This window comes from Python bivittatus, unplaced genomic scaffold, assembly GCF_059951505.1.
Source record: "Python bivittatus isolate LINGU-HERP-01145 unplaced genomic scaffold, Pbiv_v1 ctg000030_np1212, whole genome shotgun sequence".
Classification (NCBI taxonomy): Eukaryota; Metazoa; Chordata; class Lepidosauria; order Squamata; family Pythonidae; genus Python; species Python bivittatus.
In genome coordinates this window covers 1,318,489-1,345,626 of record NW_028277031.1, presented here as the reverse complement: position 1 = coordinate 1,345,626, position 27,138 = coordinate 1,318,489, and the positions used below count along the sequence as shown (strand labels likewise).

Below are 27,138 nucleotides of genomic sequence, written 5' to 3'. Positions count from 1 at the left end.
GCTCCACTTTTACCTTGGAAGTCCCACACCAAGCAAGGTCAGCTCTGGAGCTGCCTTGATCAGAACAGCCGCGAACACCCCGAAGAAGAACCCTTCATCCGAGGCCAACGGGAGCCGGCAAGGCTTCGTCGGCACGGCCCTCGGGATGCTCTCCTCCGCTTGCGGCCCCTTTCCTTGGCCTCCAGAGCCTGGTCCGGTTGCTGAAAAGCCCTCCGGCTGGAACGGCAATTTACAGCATCCCAGCTGTGGATCACCAGGTCAGAAGCCTGGAATTCTTCTCCAGCAAATAGAGGACGGGGGTGGCTCACTTTCTGTGCTGCCAGGTGGCATCAAAACCGCTTGAGCCGACCTTCCCGTCATGTTTGGCGGATTGCACTTGAATCCTTCTAGAAGGATCCTTGGTCCAAATCAGACATCATCGTGTGTGGGGGTTTACTGCATCTTGTCCTTTAAGAAGATGCCAGGTGACTCTGCTGTCACAGCTGGTTTGTCTCTTGTCATTTTGCCAGGAGGCTGTAATACAGAGCCCAGGCTGGAAAAGTTCCAGCAAGGGGACCGCGTTCAGACAATCACACTTGCGGTGTAGTGCCCGGTTTGAATCTTGGACTAGCATGCCGCCCTTTTCTGGTCATAAAAATCTGAAGCCCGTGTCAAGAGTAACTGGTAGCATTTTCAGCATTTTGTTGAGCTGGAAAAGTTTCAGCTGCAGTACAGTTCACATTACGGCAGATTATCTGGATCGGGGAATCTTTACGTGTGCACAGCATTGCACTTGTTTGCTAAAGAGGTATTTCCTGGCTTGTTGCATCTTGCTCTGCAGACCCGGCACACCCGTTTGGTGCACCTGCACCTTTCTCCGGTGTTTTCACTGCTGCAGGAAGTGATTATGGCCGTGTGGTTTCAAGCGGGTCTGGCCCAGCGGGATTCCCATTGCTGCCTTCACTTGCCAGGCAAAAAGAATCCCCTGCATTTCTCTACCGGTTGCTGTTCAACTTCATGAAAGCAAACTTGATTTGAAATGTCTTTCAAAGGAACAGGAAGGTCAGAGAAATTCTTATGGGTTAAGTGGTGATCTTGCTCTTACTAATGACAAGAGGGAGAAGAGACGGGCACAAGCGGGCTCTCCTTCTCGTGCAGTCATTTCCTAACAGGCTGTAGCCTCTACAGCTTCCACTAAGCCCCCAAGAAAGACATCAGGATGGAGCTCCCCCACCCCCAGCCCTGGCATCCGTTTCAGTGCAGTAGTGAGGCTTCCTTGCCCTTGAGAAATGGTTGGAGAGTTTTTTGTTCCCCTGGAGAAGTTCAGAAAAATTGTCCAATTTCTTTATGCTTTTTCAATTTTGAAAGGCCCTTGCTGTCCGGCTCCAGGTCACAAAGGAGTGGCCAGCTTGCCCCACCAGATAAAGGAGGAAAGACAGCCTGGCGCTCAGTGCCCGGAGTCCTGTGTGATCCGCAAGCAGCAGAAGCTGCAGCACAGGCCGAAACTCTCTGGGTGCCCCGTGGATGGGAAGCAAAGGAGAACTGGGTACCGGAGTGTGATAGAAGCGTAACGCAGCCTTTCTTTGTGTTCTGGAAAGCAAGAGATGCCGTGCATGTCCAGCATTGCATGTGTCTGGCAGAGCTCTGCAAGTAATTGCGTTGCCATCCCATTCTCCTCCTCCAATTACTTGCGGAGGCCAGCTGAGAGTCTTCCAGCTTCCCAGCAAAGGGACCCTGGGGTTGCCCCCGCTGCCGTAGGAGCCATAAGTATTTCGCATTGATTCTTTTTGTTTCTCTCATTTTGCTCATGTTGAATGACTTGCCTGATGCCCTGATTGCAGAGCCGGGTTGGGGTTGGTGAGGCTGCAAGGGGGACATAGCAAGCTGCATCCAACTTCTGCATTTTAGGTTTTTTTCTTTGCTCCTTTTGCCACCTACCATGAGTTCTTTTTTTCCCCTTTCATAGTGTGGACGCAATGCTGAAAACTTCGACCGGTTTTTCACTCGCCACCCACCTGTCTTAACACCACCTGACCAGGAAGTCATCAGGAACATTGATCAATCAGAATTTGAAGGCTTTTCCTTTCTTAACTCTGAGTTTTTTAAGCCTGAAGTCAAGAGCTAAGTAGACCATCCTCCCCCTCCCCCCCACCTCTTGCACACCCATGACCATTTCCATTGGGTCCCAGCTGCTGTTGTGGTGGCATCCTCTGTTGCAACCATTAGCTGTCATGCTTTGGATATTCTTTTTCTTTTGTGGTGATACTGGAATGACCATCCTTCAAAGACCTGAGCTGTAACTGAGTATCGTTGCATCAGTGGCACAGAGGGGAGAAAGAACAACTGAAGTGTTATGGCTGTGAGTCTAAAGATGAGGTCCTCTTGGAGGTCCAGCCACACTGGGCAGGAGGCAAGATTTGGAAAGACCAATTTCCTTTAAAGTTAATCTAGTGAAACACCTCTGGATTTTGAGCACCTGTTGATGGTACTCTACTCCTCTCCTCCCCTCCCAGTTTCTTCCCAAGGAAGCGGTTTGCAAAAGGAGTGGATGTGTACTTGATTTCCAAGATGGAACTTTTCTCAGCTTCTTTATCACTTGTGGAATCTTCTCTCACATGTTTAGAGGAGGCTGCCTCCTTATCTTCTTGCAACTTTGAGGTGAAACCGATCTGTACAGAGAGACAACTCTCAGTTATTTCCATGGCATCTGCAAAAGTTACCATGACCTAGAACTGGCTGCCAGAGGGTTTTGTGTACAACCTGCTTTTGGTCCTAAAACCTCAGTCAATCAATGAGGCCTATCAATAGATGTTCATACTCAAGGGTGTTTAACATTCTTATCCCAGGAATCCTAGGGGATTGAGATGGGGGGCTAGGATAGTCTCAAGATCCTTTGAAAGAAGTCATGCCAGTTAAATGGGGTGAGTGAGGCAGAAGGAGGAATCCCCTCGCCCCATGTGGGCTATGTTTGAAGTTACTCAGCCCCACATATAGGTCCACCTTAAATTATGCCATTGCCATTTCTAGTGTTTTTCTTAACTATTGCATTTATTTGTATTAATAAAGTCACATATAAGAGAAGTCCTGGAATTGGATCCAACCAGGGGTTCATTTGGCTTCCCCAAGGCCAAAAGAAAACCATAAGCAGGACATGGAGACAAACGCTTTCTGGTCTCGCCCAGCAATGCCGATGACATATTTGTAGATGGCTGAGAAGGTTTCCTGGGTGAAACCTTGGATGGCTCCCAGCATGAAGGGGAGTGGGTCCTAAGGGTCTAGCATGGAAGAAAACAGCCTCCTCCTGAGGAACAAATTTACTCCCTGACCTGTCCAATCCAGGTCAGAGAAAAATGGGCACCTGAAAGGATGGAGAACCGCTGACCTGACACAGTAGAAGTTCTGAAGAGTGGGAAAAAGTGAAACAAAGGCTTTGTGGGGAAATGGTTGCAGGTTCCAGCCCAGCATCTCTGGGGAGGGTAAGGGAAGGCTCCAGGGAGGTCCTCTGGAGCCAGTCAGTGTCAAGGGCCCTGATTTGGCTTTCAGGGTTAGGAGAAGGAGAAGCGCCTCCCACTTGAGGGGATTGCCTCTTGGGAATACTGAGCCTGGACAATTGTGTAATTTTGGTTTTTTATCCCAGGTTACCCTGCCCTGATAGCGGGCACATTTCAGCATAGCTTTACCACATGGTCTCAGGGGGCATCAGCCTGGCCATCAGAATTCCCTTCGAATATTTTGGAGTCAGTGGTCAGCCTTGTATCTAACATTCCATGTCACAGTTTTTACATTTAATTCTAACAACCCTGTGTGGGTTCCTTTGCAAGTATTTTGGGGGGCAAGGGTTGGGTGCCGTTTGTCCAGCTGCCAAATCAACAAATTCCATATGTCCCACTGTGCTTTACCTGTGTCAAAAATTTAGTATTTTACTAAAATTAAGCTGATATTTAAAATCCAAAAAGTACATGTGTAACTTGACTGAAGCTGTAAAGTATTTTTGTCTTGACTAATATTCTTCTGAGAATAAGAAATATTTTCTGCTGGAATTTGAAGTTGTCTGTGTTTTTGGTAAAAGAAAGAAAGAAGAAAGAGAGAGAGAGAAAGAGAAAGAGAAAGAGAAAGGAAAGAAGAAAAAGAAAAGAAAGAGAAAGGAAGAAAGAAAGAGAGAGAGAGAAAGAAGAAAGAAAGAAAAAGAAAGAAAGAAAGAAAGAGAGAGAGAGAGAAAGAAGAAAGAAAGAAAGAAAAAGAAAGGAAAGAAAGAAAGAAAGAAAGAAAGAAAGAAAGAAAGAAAGAAAGAAAGAAAGAAAGAAAGAAAGAAAGAAAGAAAGAAAGAAGATGCTTCCTTTAAAGTTTGGGTGTTGCATACCCACCTTTCTCTTTTGTTCTTTCCCACTTCATGCTCGTGGAGTGTGCAACTACCAGTTTGCTTTTGAGTTGTTTGTGTGTGCCAACTTTTTTTCCCCAGAAACAGTTATAAAATAAAAAGTAAATCTTATTTTGAGGAAACCTCAATTTATTTAAAACAGATCTTCAGTGGGGAGGGAATAATTTGAAAGCCAAATCTCAGCTCAGATATTCCAAGTTTGACAGCATTAACAGTTATATTACATTTATTATTTTTTAGAAACCATCAGTGCTAAAACTATTGAACTTGACATGTGAAATCTCATCATGAACTTCAAAATGAACTTTCAGCAAGATTTAAAATAATTCTGTAGAAATATGTGTTAACCTCAATTTTTAAAAAAGAAGAAAGAAAGCCCTCTATAAGAAATTGAAATTTCAGATATGAGTGTTGTTTAGCTTTAAGTTTTGAAACATATTAGGTAATTTGTACCAGAGTTCTAAAAATTCTGAATAGACAATCCCAAAACTTCTCTATGGTGCTTTACGATTCTTGCATCGAGCAGGGATTGGACTCCATTACCTAAATGATACCCTCTAACTCAAAGTTTAAGAGGCCGTTTAACCCTCTAGCACCATTGAGATGATCCTCTGGATTCCTCAAGAACTTCAGAGAGAATGCAACTCTTTAGAGCAACTGTCTGGAGCAGTGCAAGCCCCTTGTAGCACTTACCTGGAGAAGCTTGGTCTTGGCGATATGAGCCCATTGCTATAACATACCAGCTACTCAGAGGTGGGTAGCCTTTGAAGGGATCCAGATGATCATGCTCTCCTCCTTTCTCTGCCCCCACACAGAGTGTTGAATACTCAGAAACATAAGCAACTGAAATTTGCATCATCAAAGACAGTGACAACACCTGATGGTTATGCTTGGTTGTTGGTTGTCCAAGCAGCGTTTTTCTCTACTGACCTGAATTCCATGCTCCTGCCTTATAAACATATGAAATGAAGCATCCGCCACTGGAGATTGTATGGCCTTAACTTCTTCCCAATTATTCAGAAAGTGGCTAAGGAAAGTAGTAGGGCTGCTCTTTTCTCAGTCCAAATGATGAAGATTTCTTCTTTTTTCTCTGGTGCTTGCAAACAACACAGCTTTCTTTTACTGGCTCTTTCAAAGCCCACAGCAATCTTTTCTGTGGGAGGCTTTGGCCAAGGTCCCACCCCTCCCCGAAAGCTTCTCTGTCACATCAGACAGCATGCGGTCATTCCATGACTCATCACCAGCCCACAGCTTTGCTCTGGAGACAGCTGTCCTTTTTAGCAATTAGCAGGGTTTGTGAAGGAGAGAAAGCAAGAGAGATACAAATAACAAACTCTGCTCCTCCACATTTCCCATTGAAGGAATACAAGAAAAACATGAGGAAAGTTACCCAGGAAAAGACGTTCTTCAGAGGAAACAGATGAAATGTAAAGTTTTCAGGACAGAACACTCTCCTTCCAGTTTCCTCCATGTCCATGCGATTTCATAAATAATCATCTTTACCTTTCAGTAATAACCTACAATAACTACGGCCACTGTCATGCTGTTCCTTTCCCTGGAACAGCCTTGCCCAGTCTTGGGCCTTGGATTACAACTCTCATAGCCCTTGGTCATGATGGGAATCTTAGTCCAATGCATCTGATTAGTACCAGATTGTTGAGGGTTATCCTAGGTGGACCAAGGGTGGAGGTAGAAAGCTTGAGCAGCTTCCATGGTTGAACTGAAGGGGAACTGATGGGTGCCGAAATGGAGAGAAGGAAACGTCTTCCCTTTCAAGTAGGCCTGTGCTTGTTTCCCCACAAATGTTCAAAGCAAAATGGGGATTTGTGCTGCTCAGCATGTAGCCTCCATGTCACATATCAAAATAGCAGGACTGTAGTATTTAAGCTGGCTAAATTAAAAGCAAACAAGGAGAACTACCCTGATTAGTTCTGCAGCTCATTCCAAATAAAGTAAGTCATTGTTCTAAAATGCATTTGAGACGGACCATCTGAAAAGTGGCACTCCTCCCAGAATTTGAAGAATGGCACCCTCGCTCCTAAGGTGGCCTTTCCATTAATACCTCTTTAAAACACAAAGCCTTTTTCTTTCCTTTAGAGCTATTATCTTGCGGTTACTCTATTAATCCAGCTAGGCTGGTATCCTATGCACGTTTTCCTGGGAGAACATTTACTTGGACTCTCTGAAACTTGTTACTGATTGGACTGCAATATTTTCTGTCACTTGATGATGACCTTAAAAGGCAAGCGTTCACAGCTGCACACAAAACACAGCAACCACTCACTATAACTGAACAATTAAGAAAGCTGGCTGAACACAGCCATTAAACAGCAACCCATTGATCCGAAATAGGTATTAAAATCTCCCACTTCTAGGTCATGATCTTGCTGCCCAGACAAGAAAAGAAATGCAGAGTTTGACTGGCCTCCGGTATTGGCTAATCATGAGTTTGTTTGCTTGCTTGCTTGATTTTTTTTACCCCATAGCAATCCTTGACTCTCAGCAGCTACCATGTCACAATAAAAACAACAACAGAATTTAAGCAACTCACAATCCAAATCATGAAAGCAAAACCAAAGAAGAAGGGAAAATAATAAGAACAAGAGGCACAGGTGATGTTCAAAAATTCTCCATTCTTAATCGTTTCTTAAAAGCTCCCTGGGAGGGGCAGCTTGATCTCACTGGGGAGCCCATTCCATAGTAGTGCCCTCTAGCTTCAACTCCCTGGGCATCCTGGGAATGTGGGTCAGCGAGAAGCTTCTCCCTCCATGACCTAACAAGCCAGGCTGAATCTGATTGGAGGCACCAGGGACCAAGCCATGGAGGGCTTTATAGGTTATACTTTAAATTCTACTTGGAACTGAGTCAGTAACCAATGCAGGAACCACAGGAGAGGTGTAATATGTTCCCAGTGTCAAGAACCAGTTAAGACACAAACCACCACTTTCTGGACTAGTTCTAATTTCCAGATAGCCTTTAAAGGTAGCCCCATGTGAAGTTCATTGCAGTAGTCTATGCGGCTGCTGATGAAAGCACAAATTACAGTCACTAGGTCCTCTTGCATCAACTAAGGATGAAATAGTTGCACCAGCTGAAGCTGGGCAAGGTCCACCTAGCCAGATCCTTCACTGCTGTTCAAGTAAGAGCTGGGAGTCAAGAAGGAACTCCAAATCACAAACTCATTCCTGGAAAGGTAGTGCCTGCCTGTCCATGGATAACACAGGCATCAAAAATGAATCCTAATGTACAAACAGCAACTCCATCTTGCTTGGGTTCAATCTGAGCCTGTGTCCTCGATCCAAATACTCACCACCTCTGGGCACTGGGATGGAATATCAACAGCATCTCCTCCACAGCCCAGGGTAGCAGTGTATAGTTTGGAATCATCAGCATACTAATTACCCAACAATATCCCCTGTAGTTTCATATGGATGTTAAAAAGAGGGGAGCAAGGACTGACCCTGTAAGTGAAGGGGCACTCAACAAATCTCTCCTCTCCCATTTGCAGAGGAAGAAGCAAAACCACTGCACAACAATGCCCCCAGTCCCTAACCTCCATGGGTGGTTAGTAACAAAAGCGTCTGAAAAGTCTAAAAGGACAAGCAGTGTACACAACCCCATCCATGTCCTGACATAGGTCATTCAGCTGAGCAACTGCCACTTCAGTCCCATACTTAAGCTTGAATCCAGACAAAAAAAGATCCAGAAAATTCATGTCCTCTAGGGTGTCCTATAGAGTCCCCTAGAGTATTTGATCCACTGCCACCATCTCACAACTTTCTCCAAAAAGGGAAAGTTGGAGATCAGAAGATAATTATCCAAGACCACAGGATCAAGAGACAACTTCCTCAGCAAATGGCACACTGTGGTCTCCTTCAAGGCAGCCATGAGCGGTCCCTCCGATAAGGAGCAATTGACAATCTCACAGATCCATATGGGCACTGCTGCACTTACTTCCAACAGCTAGGATGGCCAGGGGTCCAACCTCTGTGAGGCAGAGGATAATCTAGTCAGCGCATACCTATTTTGTTGGAGCTCATGGGCCCAAAAATTACTGTACTTACCGGCGTATAACACACCCTTTTTTCCCTAAAATTTGGGGCTGAAATCCTAGCTGTGTGTTATAGGCCAATATGCGTGTATAAGCCCCTGAATAAGCCCTGCGGCTTCTCACCTCAAGTGGCAGGGCTGGGAGAGTGGAGCCTTCATTTGAGCCAGGGCTGTAACCAGGGCTGCAACCGCACGCTCCCCACCTCCTCCTCCCATGGGTGGCACTTAAACCATGCCTCCTCTGTCTGCAGTCTTTAGTAACATCGCCCGCGCAGTCCGGCACTCAGTGTGTCAGAGCAAAGCGCCGGCTACATTACTACACGCCGGACTGCACGGATGATGTCCCTAAAGTACCACAAGCTTCCCTCCTCTCTTTGCAGCGTTCCGGCGTGTAGTAATGAGCCAGAGCAAAGCACCGGCACACACTGAGTGCCGGACCACACGGCTGATGTGAAACACTACTTGTTTCAGTTTCTTAAAACTACCGGTATCCCTAATGGAGTCAAGACAAAAGCATTTAGCATATGCAGCTGGTTTCAAGTTAAAGGTTGTGGAATATGCCTAAGTTTATAATATCTAAGTTTTTTCATTCAAAGAGGTGCTTTTCCTTTCATGTTACGTATTTACCTTATAAGTGGTATAAATATTAATAAACAAAATGTTCAGAGCTCCCTTTATTTTTTTTCCAGGTCATTTATTTTAAATTTAAGTTTTTTTACTCAAACGTCCTTCTTAAAATTAAGGTGCGTGTTATACGCCGATAAATATGGTATCCCAGATAACAGGGCGAGAGGATGTGCCAGTTATTACTATAAACTCTGCCCATGTAGAGTCAAGTCTACAGTGAATCTGAGTGACTGTTGGCAAAATGTGCAAATTATTTATAGGAGTTGGGTGGGAGATCTTCCTGATGACTCCTCCCTAAAAGGGGGTCCAGAGATGCTGGCAACTGTCCATCAGTGCAATAAGGGAATAGATGAATCTGCCTCATCTCCCGTATCCCCAAGGTGCAGGCCCAAACATGGGCTCACCCTTATGCTCAGTCAAGTTCACATTTTGTCTTTCTCCACCAGTACTCCAGGCATTGCTTCTGGTGCTTCATTTCCCAGAGGGTCTCAGTAAACCAAGGTGCCAGAATGAAGCCGCTCAGGGGGCCAGTCACCAATCCACCTACTAATGGCAGTGACCTGAACTACCCGCCAGTGAGCTGGCAACTGCAGAAACCAACAGGATCCATCAGGCACCTGGGCAAACCATTGGAATGGATTCCACCATAGTGGTCATAGGTGGTTCTTAATCACTACTGGATCAGGGCATGATCTGACATGAGTTGAGGTTATCACAGAGTCCTTAAAAGCTAAGGCACACCAAATTGCAGTAATTCTGCATGAATGTTGACATTGCCTAGGACTGCCATCCTGTAAGTCCTCAGCACATCCACTTTTCCCATTCTTCCACCCAGACCTGAGTTCTAGATACCTTATTGATCTTCTTCCATCAAATCATAGATAGCTGAATTCTTATTCTGGATTAGGGTCCTTGGCCATAGCATCACAGCAAGTTTGTAAGCAATCATTTCAGTTGAAAGGGAAATGAGAAAAGGGAGATGATGTGAGACAGTTCATCCCTCTTTACCTCAATTGCCAAGTTAAGTCCCCACTGAAGCTGCAGCTTCTTCCTTCTGTGAACCACCCAATAGATGATCTTCTGCTTCTCCAGATTACCTAACCAAATAAGATGTTTGAGGCACCTACATCAGCTCTACTCTTCTCATATCTGCATTACAGTTATTGACTCCAGAAATCAAATCAACCTTCGGGAACACAGCAGAAAGGGAGCCAGTGGTAGCATTAAACAGGCCACTCTTTGAGGGCTGAATATCCAAGAGAGTGTTGGAAAGTCAACTTATTAAACTTCTCCTGGGTAAAGGGCTGCTGTTGGCATTTGGATGCAATGCTGGGGACTAGGATAAATAATGAATTGGATTTCATTTTATTTACATTTAAGTTTAATTAACATGACGGTTTAATTTTTTTTTTCTTCAATTGCATTCAAAACTAACCAACTTTGAGCAGTCTTTCCAAGGCACGTCCGGCTTGGACACTCAGGTGATGGGACTCTAAGGCATCACGTAGGCAGGATCCGTATGTTTATATCCAAAGGACAGGCATTTCACTGACAGTTATATAAGCAGCCATTCCTGGGGTACCAAACTTTTAAACACTGCATTTGGTTCCTGTGATTAGTATAAGGTAAGCAACACAATGTTGTTCTTGCTCTCTGAATGTCCTTGAAGGCGTCGCCTTTTCCCCGGTCCTGCTCAGCGCGTGCTGGCCCCCCGTTGCGAGAGGGAGGCTGAGGAGACCGATTTGGGATGGGAGCAGGCAGCTCCGTCTTCATCGTGGCCCCTGCGGCTCTTTCACGCCGCCACCGAACTTGGGCGGGTCCCGGATCGGCTGCAGGAGCCGGCCCGAGGCCTCCACTTGCCAAGGGGACCCGCGGGGAGAGCGGTTCAGCAAATGGAGCCCCTCTGCCGCCCTGATGCCACTGCTTCCACTGGGGCCCCAGGCGGTCCCAGAGGCATCCCCTCTGCTTTCCTCCGGCGACAGCAGAGCAGCTGTGTAAGTGCTGACGTGGAGACCCGCTCCTAGGCAGGCGATGGCACCGGGGAGCCCCCTGCCCTTTCCTCAGCTCTTGGGCGATGTGGCCCTTTTTGCTGGGGCTCCTTCCTCATCCCTTCCTCCACACTGCTTTTAATTGTTTTGCTTTTTCATCCAACAGAAAGACAAACACGACACTTCCAACTTCGATAAGGAGTTCACAAGGCAGCCCGTGGAACTGACGCCCACAGACAAACTCTTCATCATGAATTTGGACCAGAATGAGTTTGCAGGCTTCTCCTACACTAACCCTGAGTTTGTCATTCACGTTTAGGCAATCTGGCAAAGACTCCTGCTGTTGTGTTTGCAGGGCTGAACTCCAGGATGCTGTGTGTGTGTGTGTGTGTGTCTGTGTGTGTGTCTGTGTCTGTGTGGGAATGCACGCATGAACCCACCCACACTCTCACAGTCTTTAGTCTTCCAGGGTTAATGGTGCATATGACTCCCTATTCACCTGCCCAGATATGAGCAGAGGTGGCCGGTTGTCTTCAGTGTCCCTCCGTCTTTGTATGCACAAATGGATAGAGATACCCTGATCAATAGAGAGACCTCCATTTGTTCTCTGAGTGGTCAACAGTGGCTAGCATTTTCAGAATCTCTAGACGATGTGCTACTGTACGATTTCAGGACTGTGGTCTCAAAGTACCAGATTTACTTCTGTCTTTGTAGTTTGCAATTTCTCTGAAACTGAAATGTTGATCATTTGTGTCTTGGAATGCTAAGCATGTTCCACAGCCTCCACACTTACGCCCGCAGCTTTTTGAACTGTGACTCGATATAATTGTTTGGTTGTTGTTCAAAGGTGTCCAGGGGCCAAAAAAGTCAGTATGGTGGCCACAACCATGGGATCAAAGCCCCACTCTTTTTTACATTATGCACCATATTGACTTTTTTGATACTGCCCCCCTCCCGGCAACCTGTTGTCCATGCTGGAACCAAACCAAATCCTTCTGTTGGCTTGGAGAACTTTGTGTCCTAGAGTCGTTTCTCTTCTGAACTCGAAAATGAATGTCTCCCTCTTTAGTGGCTATGAACACACCTTTAGAACCGCCAGTCAAGAAAGGAAATTTGAAAAGCCAAATTTCCTTCCCACCTCTACTTAATACAGTTAATGGGTTTAAATGTAGGGTAGCTTAGGGTTTTACTGCTTTGGGAGCAGGAGAAGGAAGCCAAAAGGGATAGATAGTAAGATGGCATTTTAAAATTACTAGGGTAACTTGCAGTCTTTGGTAAAACCAGGATTTTAAAAACAAACTTTTGTTTATTTTATTATTCATTTATTATGTCAATTTTGAGGCTGCCCAACTCCACAGTGACTCTGGACAGCTTACAATTTAATTATCAAACAAAAACAAAACAAAAAATGATGTATATATCAAGACCACCAGAAGACAGACCAAAAGCCCGAGGGGCTCAACCACCATCCTAGTGCAAGGCCTAGAAGAGCCACCAGTTCTGTAACAATTTCAGCAGCTGGAAAGGGTGGGAGCAGCACGGATCATGCCACAGGGCTGGAATGGTGGTTGTTAGACATTCTGGAAGAATTAGCAGAATTCAATTTTCCCACTTCTTCTTTGGTGACTTGAGCATACGGTGGAGAGTGTTCACAGGAGAAGGACAACGTACCTTGGATTATTTTATCTGATATTACCTGGATCTCAGTGCTGACTAATTTCTTCAAGTATCTGAAACTACACTAACTCTTTCCAAGGTTTGCTATTTCCACAATTGGTCACACAAAACCATATGTGTTCCCTCCAAGTGCTGTCTTTAAAATCTTGCCAGTATTTGTATTACTTGGTACCAACATTCTTACGGCTGAAAAATGCCAATGTGCCCAAAGAGGAAGACGTGCTTCTCTGAAAAAATCTTTATTCATGACAAATCACAGGCTGTTTTTCCTAGAGTCCCTTCTTGTTTTGTTTGTTTGTTTGATTGATTGATTGACTGACTGATTGATATTGATAGATTTCATTCCTGATGCAAAGACTTAATCTTGTATGTATGCCATGGCTGGAAATAGATTCCTTGTGAATATTCTGGGAAGATAGTTCTGCTCTGCCTCCTTCCAGCAAAGTTATGGAGAAACTGAGGAGGAGGAGAAGAGAGAGCTTCTGAAGTCAGACCACCTTGTCCTGCTGAAGTTAACAAGGAAGACTTTTGGGCCACGGGAGGATGGCACGTTGGCATGAGCAAAGGTCTGAACTGGAGTCTGCAGAAAATTGGACTGGGATGGCAGCTTTGGTCTTGGGACTCTCTTTTTGCAACTAGATGCCCTGTAAGACCACCCCATGAGCCCACCTCCCCAACCCTACCAACCTTTGGCAATAATCCATTGAAGAGAGTATGGCTTAATTACACATAAATACCTGTAAGAGTATCTTAAAATGAGGACGAGTGACACACACAGCCCACAGGAGGCAAATGCCAGTCCTTTGCACACACAGGCCAGTCTCCTGGCTCTTAACAAAAGAGGTGACTTTTCCAGGTTAGGAGGGGAGGAGATTCAGTCTCCTCCCTCCACAGTCTCTTGAGAGATGCTGTCAGGGAGGGAAAGGAAAAAAACAGCCCATTGACCCAGAAAACTGATGGAATCGGAAGTTTGGGGTGGGCCAGGCTCTGCTGCCACTTCAGCGCCAATGTTATTTTTCACAAGTTCCACGTTTTGCCTGAAGCCACCTTGGACTCTTCTCTAGATATTCTTGATTTGGGGAGCATGTATCTTATTTTCAAATATATTGCTGTGGAGTTAAAAAAAAAATGGTGGACGTGGGTTGCTTCTGTTTTCATTCTTCCTTATATTAAAATGTCAGCACACTGTATTTTGAAACTCAGTCAAGCCATTCAAATGCTAATGTTTCAGATTCAGATGTTTGTATAGCAGCCACAAACAGCAGGATCCCGACTTAGCCGCCGGGCTTTCGGTGGGCTTTCCCTCCAAGGAGAAGGGCTCTGGACTGCGACCTTGGCATGCAAAACCACAGACAAAAAGGGTGGAAAGCTAAAAGCCCAAGGATACGAATCTTCTTTTTCTCCTCGCTCCTTTTACTCAGAATGAGGGCCCCAAATTCCATGCAGGCCCCATCTTACCAGATCTGGGCTGCCTTTCCATGGCTCTCCACATCTCAAGGAGAGGCTTCAATTTCATCAGGGAAAGAGTACTGAGCATGGCTGGCTGGGGAATTCTGGGAGTTGAAGTCCACACACCTTCAAGTGGCCAAGGTTGAGAAACCCTGCTTTAAAGGCTCAGAAAGAAATGCAAGAGGGTTACCACATTTAGAAACCAAGATAGAATAAGCAGGGTAATACCTCCTTGGAGAAATGGCTGGGGGGCTATACTCACCCCAACCATTTCTACACATTTTCCCTATGTGGCTGTGGGGAGGTAATAATTGGGACAGCTGTAGAAACTGAAGTGCCTAGGAAGGGTCTAGCATTCACATTCTCTTAATCATGGATGGGCAAAGACTACCTCTACTTTAGCCTCAGACAACACTGGATCTGTTCGGGGCTTCATCTAGCCCTGCAGGGTTACTGTCTGAATCGATTATCTCGTCTTCCTGTTGGGATGCCATGCTCCTCCTCCTGGGTCCCCTGGGCACTCAACCCCCTTCTTGACTGTGAGACGGTGCACTTGGGCCCTGAGGACCAGCCCAGGCTGCCAGGAACCACCTGGCAATGGAAAGAAAACTCTTGCCTGGGGGACAAACTTCCCAAGAACCGGGGTCTTGGTGGTCTTTCTGCATGAAATCCTCAGTGACATTGTGGTGCCCATCCTCACTTCACAAGACAAGCACCCTTCCCCCATCCTTCGGGGGTTATACAGCTGTTGAATGGGCAGCAGACAGAAGTGGCTTTCCTGCCCATGAACAACTCTGTAATGACACATTCATGCCGCTTTGAATAATATAGCTGGATCCCCATGGCCCTTTACACAGGCAGGCCTTTGCTCTAAGGGGCTGCCGAGCAGAACTTTCCCTTGCCAGTGGAAGGGGGGCCATAGGTAGGCCAGGGAGGCATGCTCATTCACAAGGACGTAAATTGAGCTTTGGGCTATCAGAAGGCTTTCTAGAGGGGACGGGTACTGAAGAGAGACAGTGTTGAAGTAAGAGAGGTGGTCTCATACACATAGGAACATAAGCCGTGCCCTGTTGGATGGGACCCCTGGCCCATCTGGTCCAGCCGCCTGTCCTCACAGGGGCCCACCAACTGCCCAAGGAACCCCACGAGTCTCCCGGCAGACGGCCGTCAGAGGCAGCCCCACCGCCATCAAGGCTGATAGCCACGGATCCCCAGGACATCCATGAATTGGTCCAACCCTCTTTTGAAGCCAGCCAAGCTGGTAGCCAGCACCCCATCTCGTGGTAGCAAATTCCAAAGTTGAATTACACGTTGTGTTAAAAAAAAAAAAAAGAATCCTTTGTCCTGATTCTTCCAGGATTCAATTTTGTTGGGTGACCTCTGGTTCCAGCCTATTGGGAAGGGGAAAATAGCTTCCCCTTGTCCACTTTATCCACACCACGCATACTTTTGTACACCTCAGTCATTCGCCTCCTTTCTCGACCCAAAAGCCCCACGTGACACCACCTCTGCTCGCACAGAAGCTGCTCCAGCCCCTTGGCCCTCTTCGCTGAGCTCCTCTGAACCTTCTCTAGCACCACCGTCTCCTCTTTGAGGTGCAGCAGCCAGAAACACACACAATATTCCAGATGTGGTCACACCAGTGTTTCATATGAGGGCATTATGATATTGGTATCTCTATTTTCAATACTATTTCTTATTATCCCTAACATGCTTTTTATGGCAAATGCACTTCATTGAACTGTTTACTATTAGTCCAGACCTCTTTCCTCATCAGCCCCTGTTAGCTCTTATCCCATTAGTTCCAGGGCAGCAACAGAGAAAGGATGCAGGACATTTTGGACCAGGTGAGGATGGTGGAATTGGACAAGTAAAGACTATGATTACAGGTGTCTTGGCATGCAAGTGTGAGAGAGGCTGGAGCTCTTTGTTGTGTGGGGTGGTCCAGTTACCCCTTGTGGGGCACTTTTTAGGGGCCAAAGGCTGTCTTTGATCTTGTCTCATCCTCCATGGAATGTGAACACAGTCCAACGACTGGCCTCCTGGAAATCTTGAAATGCTCTCTGACACGACCTGATTGCAATGTGAATGCGTCAGCCCACTTGCCAACTGCCTCTTCCTCATAGGATATATTGTGTGTGAGGCAACTTTAATACTGACCTGTAAGTATGACGTGTTGGAGAGTTCCACAACTGCTTCTCTTCTCCCATCCCTCCCTCCAGGCAGCAGCATTTTGAGAAAGATTAATTGGACTTACCAAAGGGCACATACGCTAAACAAGACCGGGCCCACTTTCAGCCTGCCAAGTTGGTTATTAACGGAGTTGACCCTCTCCATCTTTATGGCAACAAACCTTCCAGAACCTCAGGTATTATGTGGACATGTCAAATTTAAATCCATTTTCTCCTGCTGGGCTAAAAACTTGGAGATTTAAGGAGGCTGTGATCTGATAGCATCAGAGATCCTTCCGCAGCCATGTTAAGTGGCTCCAGTGGGTGTCCGCAAGCTGTATTTTCCCATAAGAAGCTAGCAGTTCAGTCATATCTGAATCAAATCTCCAGTATTGAGTACTGAGTGCACTTTGTAAACACCTAATTTGGTGTCAGCTTGGACCTATATAGCTGGGGACCTATCAAGCCGGAATAGAATCCCCCAAAACCTAGGATGTCACCCCTGGAATCCTCCAGAAATGGTTACCAAATGGTAATTTTGTAATTGAACCATTAAAGGAGAAAATGATTAAAAGCATGAGCTAGGAATGTGCAACTCTTCTGTAGACAAAATTTTGGGGAACACCAGACTATTCAATTTTTCTCCCGGGCCCACTAATCAAGCCATTCTAGAATGGTTGGGATTTTGTGGTACACAAAACTAGGATGCCCCGTTGTTCCCTGGGAACTCCTGTCCATGGAATAGAGAGCTTTGCACCCATATTCACAATGTTTGATTTTAATTAGTTAAAAGAACATGAAGTGTCATTTTTCATAACCCAAAGCACAGGAACTTTTTAGAGGGTAGCAAGGATTAGCCGTAAAGCTAATCAGTTACATTCCCCGGAGTTATTTTGGTACCTGGGGCTCCCCCAGCTTTTACTGTGCCATTTAAACAGACAAAAAACAATGGGAAGAATTACTTTGGCTGCTATGACACAATAAGAAGAAAAGGAGACACCCAAACGCCCTTTCCGCCCCGGCTTGCTCCATGTCTTCAAGAGGCCCTACGCAGAGTGGCTAAATAGGTGCATTCAGAGCTCCATTGCCTGAATTCTGCTAAGCCTCAGGCTGTGTCCCTCGTGCTGCGGGACATTCAGTGGACGACCAGAGGCAAGGGGAGCCAGGCTGAAGGAGGACTCCCTGCCCCTCCAGCGCACGGTCACGTTCAGTAAGCAGCTGAAAATCGTCTCCCCAGAGGCATTTTAGGAGCTGCCTCTGGGAGCATTGTTTTACTGAAATGTGACAATTATTTTGTCATTGTTGTAATTGCTAGCTGCCTGTACTGTACTTGGAGAGGGAAAAGTAGGGTAAAGATGTAAATAAAGTCATAACAAAGAAATGCAGTGATAGCCAGGAACCGAACAAACAAAGCATTCCAAGTGACCCGTTCGCCCTGTCTCACAACGCGGCCTTCTCTTTGCCTTGTCTGCACCAACGCTTTTGAATTTAGCTGGGTGGGAGGTGGAAGAGAGGAGGGTTCAGCTGCTGAAGAGGTAGAGCAGAACATGGCAGTTCAATCTGCAACATTTCTCCCTGGAAGGGGAGCCTCCTTGAAAATGGTGGCAACGTTTCAGGTGCTCTGGCACACCACATTTTGTGGAGTGGACCATAAAGATGGAAACGCAAGCCTCCATTTTATCTTCCACCTCCACCTTCATCTGTCAGCTCCTGGCACTGAAATGCTCCAGAACTGGACCCCAAGAGCAGTGGGAGAGGGGTGGGGTGGAGCAGGTCCATCAGCTACTGAAATGTGGATGGCTTGCTTCCAAAAGCCCTTAAGAGAAGAAATGCTGCCACCGTTTTAGTCACAAATGATACATTTGTGACACTCTTTAATTACTGCAACTGAAAACAAATGAGTCAGCTTTTTCAAAGGTAACAGCTAATGAAGCCTGAAGCTCTTCCCCCAGTGACTCCCTCTGAGCAGAAGACACCTGCTTGGGCAGGACCAAGCAAGGAAGGACAATCTGAGACCAGCCTGGGCTGCCATGAGATGGAGCGAGAGGGATCTGCTCACCTTTCTGCACAGGTGGCTGCCATTCCTTCAGGTCATCTGCATGGCAATCTGCGTCCTTTGGAGAACATCCACAGGGCTGCTTGAGGCAACGGAAGGAGCACCCCTTAAAAGTGGCGTGCTGCTGGACTGGAACCAGGAAAGACTGGCTTCAGATTCTACTCAGCCACAAAGCTCACTCACTGAGTGCCTTCAGGAATTTACTGTTTTTCAACCAGCGTTTCTGTTTGGGAATCAAATGAGCGGCCTGTAGGAGAACCCCAGAGGGCGTTCAGTGAGTGATGGAGCACTATGCTCCTGCACAGCCCCTCCAACAGCAGGACCTCCCTCCCCCTAAGAAGGTTCTACCAAACAAGCAATCTGCTGGCCCCAGTTCCAGAGACGTAACAGGCACCCAAAGCAGTTTTCCTTAGGAGAGCAGTTCTGAGAAGCATGATGGTGGTGGTGGTCAGACACTGCAGCCCATTTCCACGAAAGAAGATCTCACACCAAACAGTTCTGCAGAAATCTATGCAACAGTTACCTGACAGGGAAAAAACAACCAAATATGGTGTCCAGTCTAAAAGTAAATCCAGAATACACAATTCTTGATGCTGTCCAAAGTTTCTCAGTGATTCACAAGGATTGTTAGGATCATGTTCTCATTTCTTTCCCTCAAAACATGTTTGTTCTAAAGTTGAGTCAGAAAGGAGAATGAAATGTGACGGTCTGCAATTCTCATGATCCCTAGCCAGATCATTCTGTAGGCTGGAAAGGTGGACATTGTCACAGGATCATAGAACTGTAGAGTTGGAAGGGACCACCAGGACCATCTAGTCCACCCTCTGCAGTGTGCAAGGCGACCAATTAAATCATCCTGGAGAAGTGGCCTCCAGAGCTGGAGAACCCGCAACCACTAGAAGTAGGGCATTCAAAGTTACAGTCCGTTATGTTATCATTATAATCAACTTAACTGGATTGTCATCAGCATAACTGGAGGGCATCAGATTTGAGTGAGATTAATTTAAATAACTGTAACCAGTTGAGAGTGTCTGATGATATGTAGCTACCACCCCCTTGAATTTCTTGCTCCAAAATGGATGAACAGTGAGTAGTCAAGAGCTCGAATGCTCCGGGGGAACAAAGACATTTTCTATAAGCATGGCTGCATAATGGCGTCCATCAGGAAGACACAATTATTTTGAAATAACATACACTTTGTATTGGCCATGGTAATACCCAGGTGTTTTACTTTTTCTCAATCTGAAAACCAGTTTTTGCAATCAATTCTTTCTGATCTTCCATCTTCGTATTTTTTGTAACATCTTTTTTTTATTGTTAATTTTAAATCCAGCTAACGCACAAAATTCCTTTAACTTTTCCATTAATATTTCTATTCCTTCCATAGGATTTTCCAAAATTAGAACCAAATCATCTGCAAATTCCCTTAAATTGTGTACTTTTTTTTAACCTTCACTCCAGCAATTCTCTCATCATGTCTTATGTCACCTGATGGTGAAAGGATCTGGACTGATCCTCCCTCCCAGATCTTCAGGACCTCATGAATGTTATTTCTTTCTCCCTCCACGCTTGGCCTTGCATCAGACTAAAAACGTTGAAAACCCTTTGAGGATCAGTTGAGGTATCAGAAGACAGGGAATCTGAATTGCGACCATGTTGTCTGTGTGGTGAAAAAGAAGGGACTTAAAAAAGGGAAAAAATCACCTCTTCCTACCAATCTCATTTCATTGTGGAAATGTGTTGACAGAGCATACATTCATTCCAGCCATGGAGTATCTCCCATGCCTTGTTGAAGAGGATGATGCATACTTAGTAGCTGGGTTCTCTGGGCTTCAGGAGATCAATAGCAAAGTTGGGCTGCCTCTATTCCTAGAAAGCCACGCAAAGAGAGCATCTGCAGCTTCCCAAACACTCTCAACACCAGCTTTGCCTCTTCCTAGAAGGAAGTCATGAACAGGCAACTCCGTAAAAGACAAGATCAAAATCCGAAAGGACCTTGACAGCTGGAATGTTGGACCAGAGCCATTTTGGTAAAATTCAGTAGTAATAAATGGAAAGCCCTGAAATTAGAGTTACACCTTTCAAAAATAAGCAGCAGAAGTATTGCTTGGGAAAAGCTTGAATTGGGTGGGACCTTTGCCATTCCCAAACTCTGGGTGAGTCAGCAGTGTGGTACAGCTGCTGAAGAAGCTGATATATTTCAGTTAGTTACAGTATTTTTATCCCACCTTTCAGATGATTAGTTTCTCTCCAACTGGCTCGCTTCAGTTAACCGAGAGAGGTGCTGCCCTCAGAGTTACAGGCTAAGAGAAGGTAGAGGATGGAAGGAGCACGAGGGGAATGGGAAGGAAAGGAACCTGGGCAGCTGTAAAGTGGAGATGCTTTTCCTCCTCCAGGAAAATAGAAGTCCAGAAGTGCAGAACTTGATAAACCTTGTGCTCATCCTGAAATACAAGGAGCGGCGGCAGAACTGTGCACTCTTGCACGTGGGAAAGTTTTAAAGAAAAACTTGCTTCTAAAACCATGAAACCAAATCTCTGAATCTTGGGGTTGGAGGGCGCCACAGAGCTGCTGCTCAGTGCAGAATCCCCGAGGCCAGTGTTGTCCAAACTTGGCCACTTTAAGATGAGTGGACTTCAACTCCCAGAATTCCCCAGCCACCAGGGCTGACTGGGGAATTCTGGGAGTTGAAGTCCACTCATCTTAAAGTGGCCAAGTTTGGACAACACTGGCATAGGCCATCTCCGACAGAGGACCCCCAGCCTCTGTTTGAGACCTCTAGCAGAAAACTCCCCACACTCTGGGGAAGCCTGAGAGCCGGTACAGTCAAGACATTTCTCTCTCTTCCTTTGATTTCCTTTCCCTCCCCAGAGAGCTTCCTCTAGCTCTTGCCGGTAGTGCTGACTCTCATCACCTCTGTATTAAACTAAATCACTGTTAGCTCCACCCGGAGCCGCCATTTGGGGAGAGAAGTGCTTTTTCCAGGACGCTGGGGTCTAATCCCTTCCCTCGGGGAGTCATTTCTCCCTCCGGAATTACCTGTTTCCTTTTGGCAAGTGGCTCCCCAAGGTCACTGTGTATATCTCTAGGGTTGTACAACCCTTGTGTATTGTGTTAGAAGTGGGGACAAATGGTACTTTTGAATAAAGATGCAATAATGTAATCAGTGTAGACAGCTTTATTTTTTATTCCTTTCTTGATCATCTTCAGTAGGCCAACTTTTTCCACACTGCTGCAGACAGGATCAGTGTTTCTGTCGAACTTCCACTATAACTCCAAGTTGGTGTTCTTGGTCCACCTCCATCAGCCTGCACTTCCTAAGAGTGCCCCAGTATCTGTCACCTTATTTATTCAAATGGTAAAGTTCAACTTGTGGGGTTCCCCACAACAGCTGGTTAACAATGTTGTACAGATCAAGCCTCCACAGTAAAAATCAATAAAAACCTCCACATTAAGAGAAAAGCTTAAAAATCAACTGTAATCAGAGCGTCTCAGCAGGACATACTGTACTTTACTCGTTCTGAATGCCGCTTTCCCCACTAGTGGCCCGCCCTTCTCTGGATGGGTCCAAGCAGGGGCTGGAGGGCCATCTGTCTGGACACATGGACGCCCAGGCTCCTTCCAGGGAAGTGATGGGGGGGTCTCGGGGGGCAAAAATCAGGAGGAGGCTGGTTGCTCACAAAGCTGATGCCTTTTCATAACATTTACAAGTCAGAAAAGATGCTGGCAGGCTCCTTCTGAAGGGAAGCAGGATCTCTTTTTTATGCACTGAATAAGTCACCCTCCAGTCCTCTGGTAGAAAGGCCAACTCTAGAGACATGTTTCTGGTTTCTCCCCTTTCTTGATTGGTCAAGTCAGACATTTCACATTTTGGTAAGAACTCTTTGGTAGACACCGTCAGTACACATGCTGTTTTTGTGGGTTTTTTCCTATTGTTCTTTGTTTTTAAATGTTTTAACAATTGAACACCGCCCGGAGTCACTGGGAGTCGGGCAGCATATAAATTTAATACATTATTTATTATATTATTATTGCTGCTTATTTTCAGTTTGTTAGTAACTTCAGGTTTTGTCACCTCTATTTCCCGCCTTTGTAATCTCTGTATCTTCTTTGAATTCTTCTTTATTTTTCTTAACCAATGTGTGGAATCAAAACGCAGGACACAAATGCAGAATAATCAAGACCTCACTGCAGTGTTTATTAGACAGCACGTACTGAGGGGGGACCCCACCCAAGGTTAGTGGGAGACCCTCCCCTGCAGGCAAAATGGATGCCCTGATATTTATACCGTTCTACAGGAAGGGGAAGGGGAAAGGAACACTTACGCAGACATATTCATATGACGATGCAGGCAGACCACCTAAATGAGCCGTACTTCTCAAGTTACTTTCTGCCCCTCTGTTATCTGCTATCTACAAGGACAACCGCTATCTACTAGGGAGAAGAAAAGAAGAAACTAATTAGTTCAAGGTGCCAACTGCCAGGAAGAGGGCATCCTCCTTAAGTTGCTGTGCGGATATTTGTGATAAGGAGTTGACAATCAGCTTAGTTCACACCGGCTTCAAAGGTACCAGCTTCAAAGGTGCTGTGCTGCACATTCCTTTATGTTTCAGTTTTATTAAGGCGATCCCATTCATCTGAGGCCTCTAAAAACTTGCTTCTTTCACCAAAGGTATATTTTCCTCATAAATAACCATGAATTTAACCTGTTTTTTAATTATTATTGTGATTTTAGGCAATTAAAAGATATTAGTTATATTACTCAAAATCATTTTCACATTCTGTATTGATGCAACTTCCGTTTTTTTCCACATTTGGTTAAAGGTTCCATTTTCAGCAATAAACTTTTTCAGTTCTAAAAGCTTCTTTGCTGTCATTATCCACACTGACGGCCCTCTGCATGTGAAGTTTTGCCAGACGTGCGGGAAACATTCTAACTCAGCTCCTGTACGTGAGTCCTTGAGTAAGCATTGCGGAGAGCTTTCACCCTCTTGACTTTTGCTGTTGACTTTCTTTTTACCAATCTTCTCATTTTAAAAACAAAAATCCTCTTCTGAAGTTGAACCTAGTATCAAATGTCACCATCAGAAGCTCAAGGCCTGGAAAATCAGAAGAAAGGGATAGTGAACTGGAAGATCAAGCAGACAAAGAGTGCTATCAATTTAAAGCTCTGCTAAGCTTCCTTTCCTTTCCTTTCCTTTCCTTTCCTTTCCTTTCCTTTCCTTTCCTTTCCTTTCCTTTCCTTTCCTTTCCTTTCCTTTCCTTTCCTTTCCTTTCCTTTCCTTTCCTTTCCTTTCCTTTCCTTTCCTTTCCTTTCTTTTCCTTTCCTTTCCTTTCCTTTCCTTTCCTTTCCTTTCCTTTCCTTTCCTTCCCTTCCCTTCCCTTCCCTTCCCTTCCCTTCCCTTCCCTTCCCTTCCCTCTCCTCTCCTCTCCTCTCCTCTCCTCTCCTCTCCTCTCCTCTCCTCTCCTCTCCTCTCCTCTCCTCTCCTCTCCTCTCCTCTCCTCTCCTCTCCTCTCCTCTCCTCTCCTTTCCTTTCCTTTCCTTTCCTTTCCTTTCCTTTCCTTTCCTTTCCTCTCTCCTCTCCTCTCCTCTCCTCTCCTCTCCTCTCCTCTCCTCTCCTCTCCTCTCCTCTCCTCTCCTCTCCTCTCCTCTCCTTTCCTTTCCTTTCCTTCCCTTTTCTTTCCTTTCCTTTCCTTTCCTCTCCTCTCTCCTCTCCTCTCCTCTCCTCTCCTCTCCTCTCCTCTCCTCTCCTCTCCTCTCCTTTCCTTTCCTTTCCTTTCCTTTCCTTTCCTTTCCTTTCCTTTCCTTTCCTCTCTCCTCTCCTCTCCTCTCCTCTCCTCTCCTCTCCTCTCCTCTCCTCTCCTCTCGTCTGCTCTGCTCTCCTCTCCTCTCCTCTCCTCTCCTCTCCTTTCCTTTCCTTTCCTTTCCTTTCCTTTCCTTTCCTTTCCTTTCCTTTCCTCTCTCCTCTCCTCTCCTCTCCTCTCCTCTCCTCTCCTCTCCTCTCCTCTCCTCTCCTCTCCTCTCCTCTCCTCTCCTCTCCTCTCCTCTCCTCTCTCGTTTCCTTTCCTCTTTCCTCTTTCCTCTTTCCTCTTTCCTCTTTCCTCTTTCCTCTTTCCCCTTTCCCCTTTCCTTTCCTTTCCTTTCCTTTCCCCTTTCCCCTTTCCCCTTTCCCCTTTCCCCTTTCCCCTTTCCTCTTTCCTCTTTCCTCTCCTCTCCTCTCCTCTCCTCTCCTCTCCTCTCCTCTCCTCTCCTCTCCTCTCCTCTCCTCTCCTCTCCTCTCCTCTCTCTCTCTCTCTCCGAAAGATTATTTCAGTAAATTCTACAGTAGGACACACTGAATCTAGATATGAGTGATGATTAAGCAAACAATTAAGATAGTAGTTTCATGATACCTTTTCAACTTTTTCAGTGTTTTGAAAATGGGCATAGCAGTCTCTTCTCAGAATAAGCTTAGCCTGATTCATTGAAGATTTCCTAGTGGGAAGACCTCCTCCCTGTCATTCACTTTAGCTGCACATTTTTTCATTGGAAATTTTGTAAGACTATGAAAATTACAAGTTCAACAGGAAGCATGAATAAGCCTGTGCCAAAGCAAGTTGGACATCAGGTGAGAATGCTGAGGATGATGACTTTAAGTAGGGCAGCAGGGGAAGGGCAAGAAAACCAGACATTTAATGCAGAAGAAAAGCGCTGCTCTCCTTCCTTGGGGAAGTTCTGAGGAGCAAAAGGATAGTGTTATAGGTGGAAGAAGCCGGTGTCATCACACAGCCCCCTAGACGTTTCATTTCTACTGCCAAGATTCTACTTCAACACAATGAGCAAAGGAGGATTACCGAGAGACCTTTGACTACACTGACTTAGGCTTTTGAGAGATGTAGTCCAAAGCCCTCTTGAAGGTAGGAAATGGGGGAAACTGAATTGAAAACAGAAACTCAGAAAATGTGAAGAAGGAAAAGTTGCTCCAGAATACCTTTTCCTGGTAATTTTTTTTTAAATTTCAACCAATGTCAACATGTGCCAGAAAACGTACATTTCAGTGACCAGTCTCAAGGATGATATGTGAATCTAGGCCATACCTAATGAGGGATCCAACCTGCCTGGGCTTACTAAAAGGAAAGGAGGCCCTGGCCCTGGCCTGTCTGTGGTGTCCGGGGCCAGTGAGCAGGAGGCTTATTTATGCAGCAGGATTTCATGCTTCTTGCACACTGCCTGCAGCTCCTGAGCTCAGAGGCTGGAAAACATGGTGTCCAAATTCAGACTTGGTGGAGCCTCCACCCAGCCCTGGCCTGGCCCTGAAAACCAACTATCAGAAAGCTGCAACTTGGGGCTGGGGAAGAGACTCCCCAGATTGCGCCCAACTCCAACCTCTCCTTTCTGACAGCCTCTTCTGTGAAGTCAGTCTTTCTACCCCACTATCCTCACTAAAGGAAAAGGCAGGCCTTAACCGAAAGGACCAAGCAAGGTAAAGTCTACCAGACACTTAGCAGCAATAATTGCATGTTGATATCTGCATGTAATTATCATAATGCTTAGACCATATCCAAGCAAATAATTTGTTTCCATAATGCATACACAGAGAGAGGCTTTAAATAAATCTTCAGTTCTAAAATGATTCTGTCAGAAACGCATTTCAAAAGGTTAGGTGAGTCATAATCCGAGCCAATCAGCAGTAAAAGGAAGCTGAAGAAATCCTTGGGGAAAACATTCCATGGCTGTGGAAAAGGGCCAGTCGGGATGTTTTTGCCCCTCTAGGGTGTGGATGAGTAAGGGTTTTTTTGTGTTGATCAATACTAATGTTTCCCCAATCTGCCAATTTCTCACTGGCCCTGTTTGGCTACGATTCTGGCAGTGCTATTTTATTGTTAGAAGAATGATATGCGCGGTTCATAAGTGTAGATATAAGTATAAATGGTGGCACTTCCACAGGTCCACCCTATCAGATACCAGAAAAACCTAATCTTCCCCCCACTCCCACCCCGGGTGGCTTGAGGCAAGACTTCCCCAATGTCCTCCATCTGCGTTGAACTTCAGCTTCCAATCATCTCGAGCCATCTGTAATGGTTCGTGGGAATGACCTTGGGAGACAGGGCAAAGGGCAGCAGCCAAGGGAACGGTCAGATAAGAGGCAGCTTAGCCTGCAGCAGGAATGTGGGCGGGGCAAGAGGCTCAGAAGGGGCCCTCCCTAGTTTCTTGCACTGTAAAGGGGACGGGGGAGGGGAGGGAAGCCCTTTCACACTTGCAAGACTCTGTTAAGGTAACCTTACAATAAAGTAGAATTGGCTCATCTGGTGTTTCCTGTCTGCTCTACGTAGTAAGGCTGACATCATCAAGGCTAAAGCAAAAGTATAGGCATTGTAGTTAATTACATCTGAGTGAGCCAGGTTGGGGCAGGCTGTTTACAACAGCTGTAACCACCACCACCACCCCACTACCACCATGTGTCCCATGACTCTTGCTGCTTCTTTCTTCCCACTCCTTTGCACATTCAGACCCTCTTCTTGGAGGAAGAAGTCTGCTCTTTCCCAAGCTGTGATGGGTATCAATTTGTAGGATTTATATAGTCCACATTTCTTCAAGGAGATCAAAGTACAATTTCACTGCAAGCTCAGAGAGACCTCCAAATATCAGAAGATCATTCCCTCCCCGTTAACACTGAAGGAGGAAACCAAGCCAAACCAATCAATCCGGTTGGTTAACCAACATTCTCCTAACCAAGTGTGGCTCTTAGACTAACTAGTGTTTCTTCAGGCATTCTGGAGAAT

The 27,138-nt window shown here is 45.8% G+C and overlaps 1 protein-coding gene across 2 annotated transcripts in view; it reads left to right on the top strand.

Moving 5' to 3' along the window:
- PRKCB (protein kinase C beta) overlaps nucleotides 1–13,816 on the top strand; it is a 189,151-nt gene extending 175,335 nt beyond the window's left edge. The window contains exon 17 of one of the 2 annotated variants that reach the window (XM_088152166.1): nucleotides 11,189–13,816. In XM_088152166.1, coding sequence (XP_088008292.1) covers nucleotides 11,189–11,341 — 153 coding nt within the window. In that variant the 3' untranslated portion in view covers nucleotides 11,342–13,816. Of the gene's footprint in view, nucleotides 1–1,945; nucleotides 5,270–11,188 lie in introns of those variants that run through there. The other variant, XM_088152161.1, reaches the window with a different exon arrangement.
- Nucleotides 13,817–27,138: the final 13,322 nt, after the last annotated feature.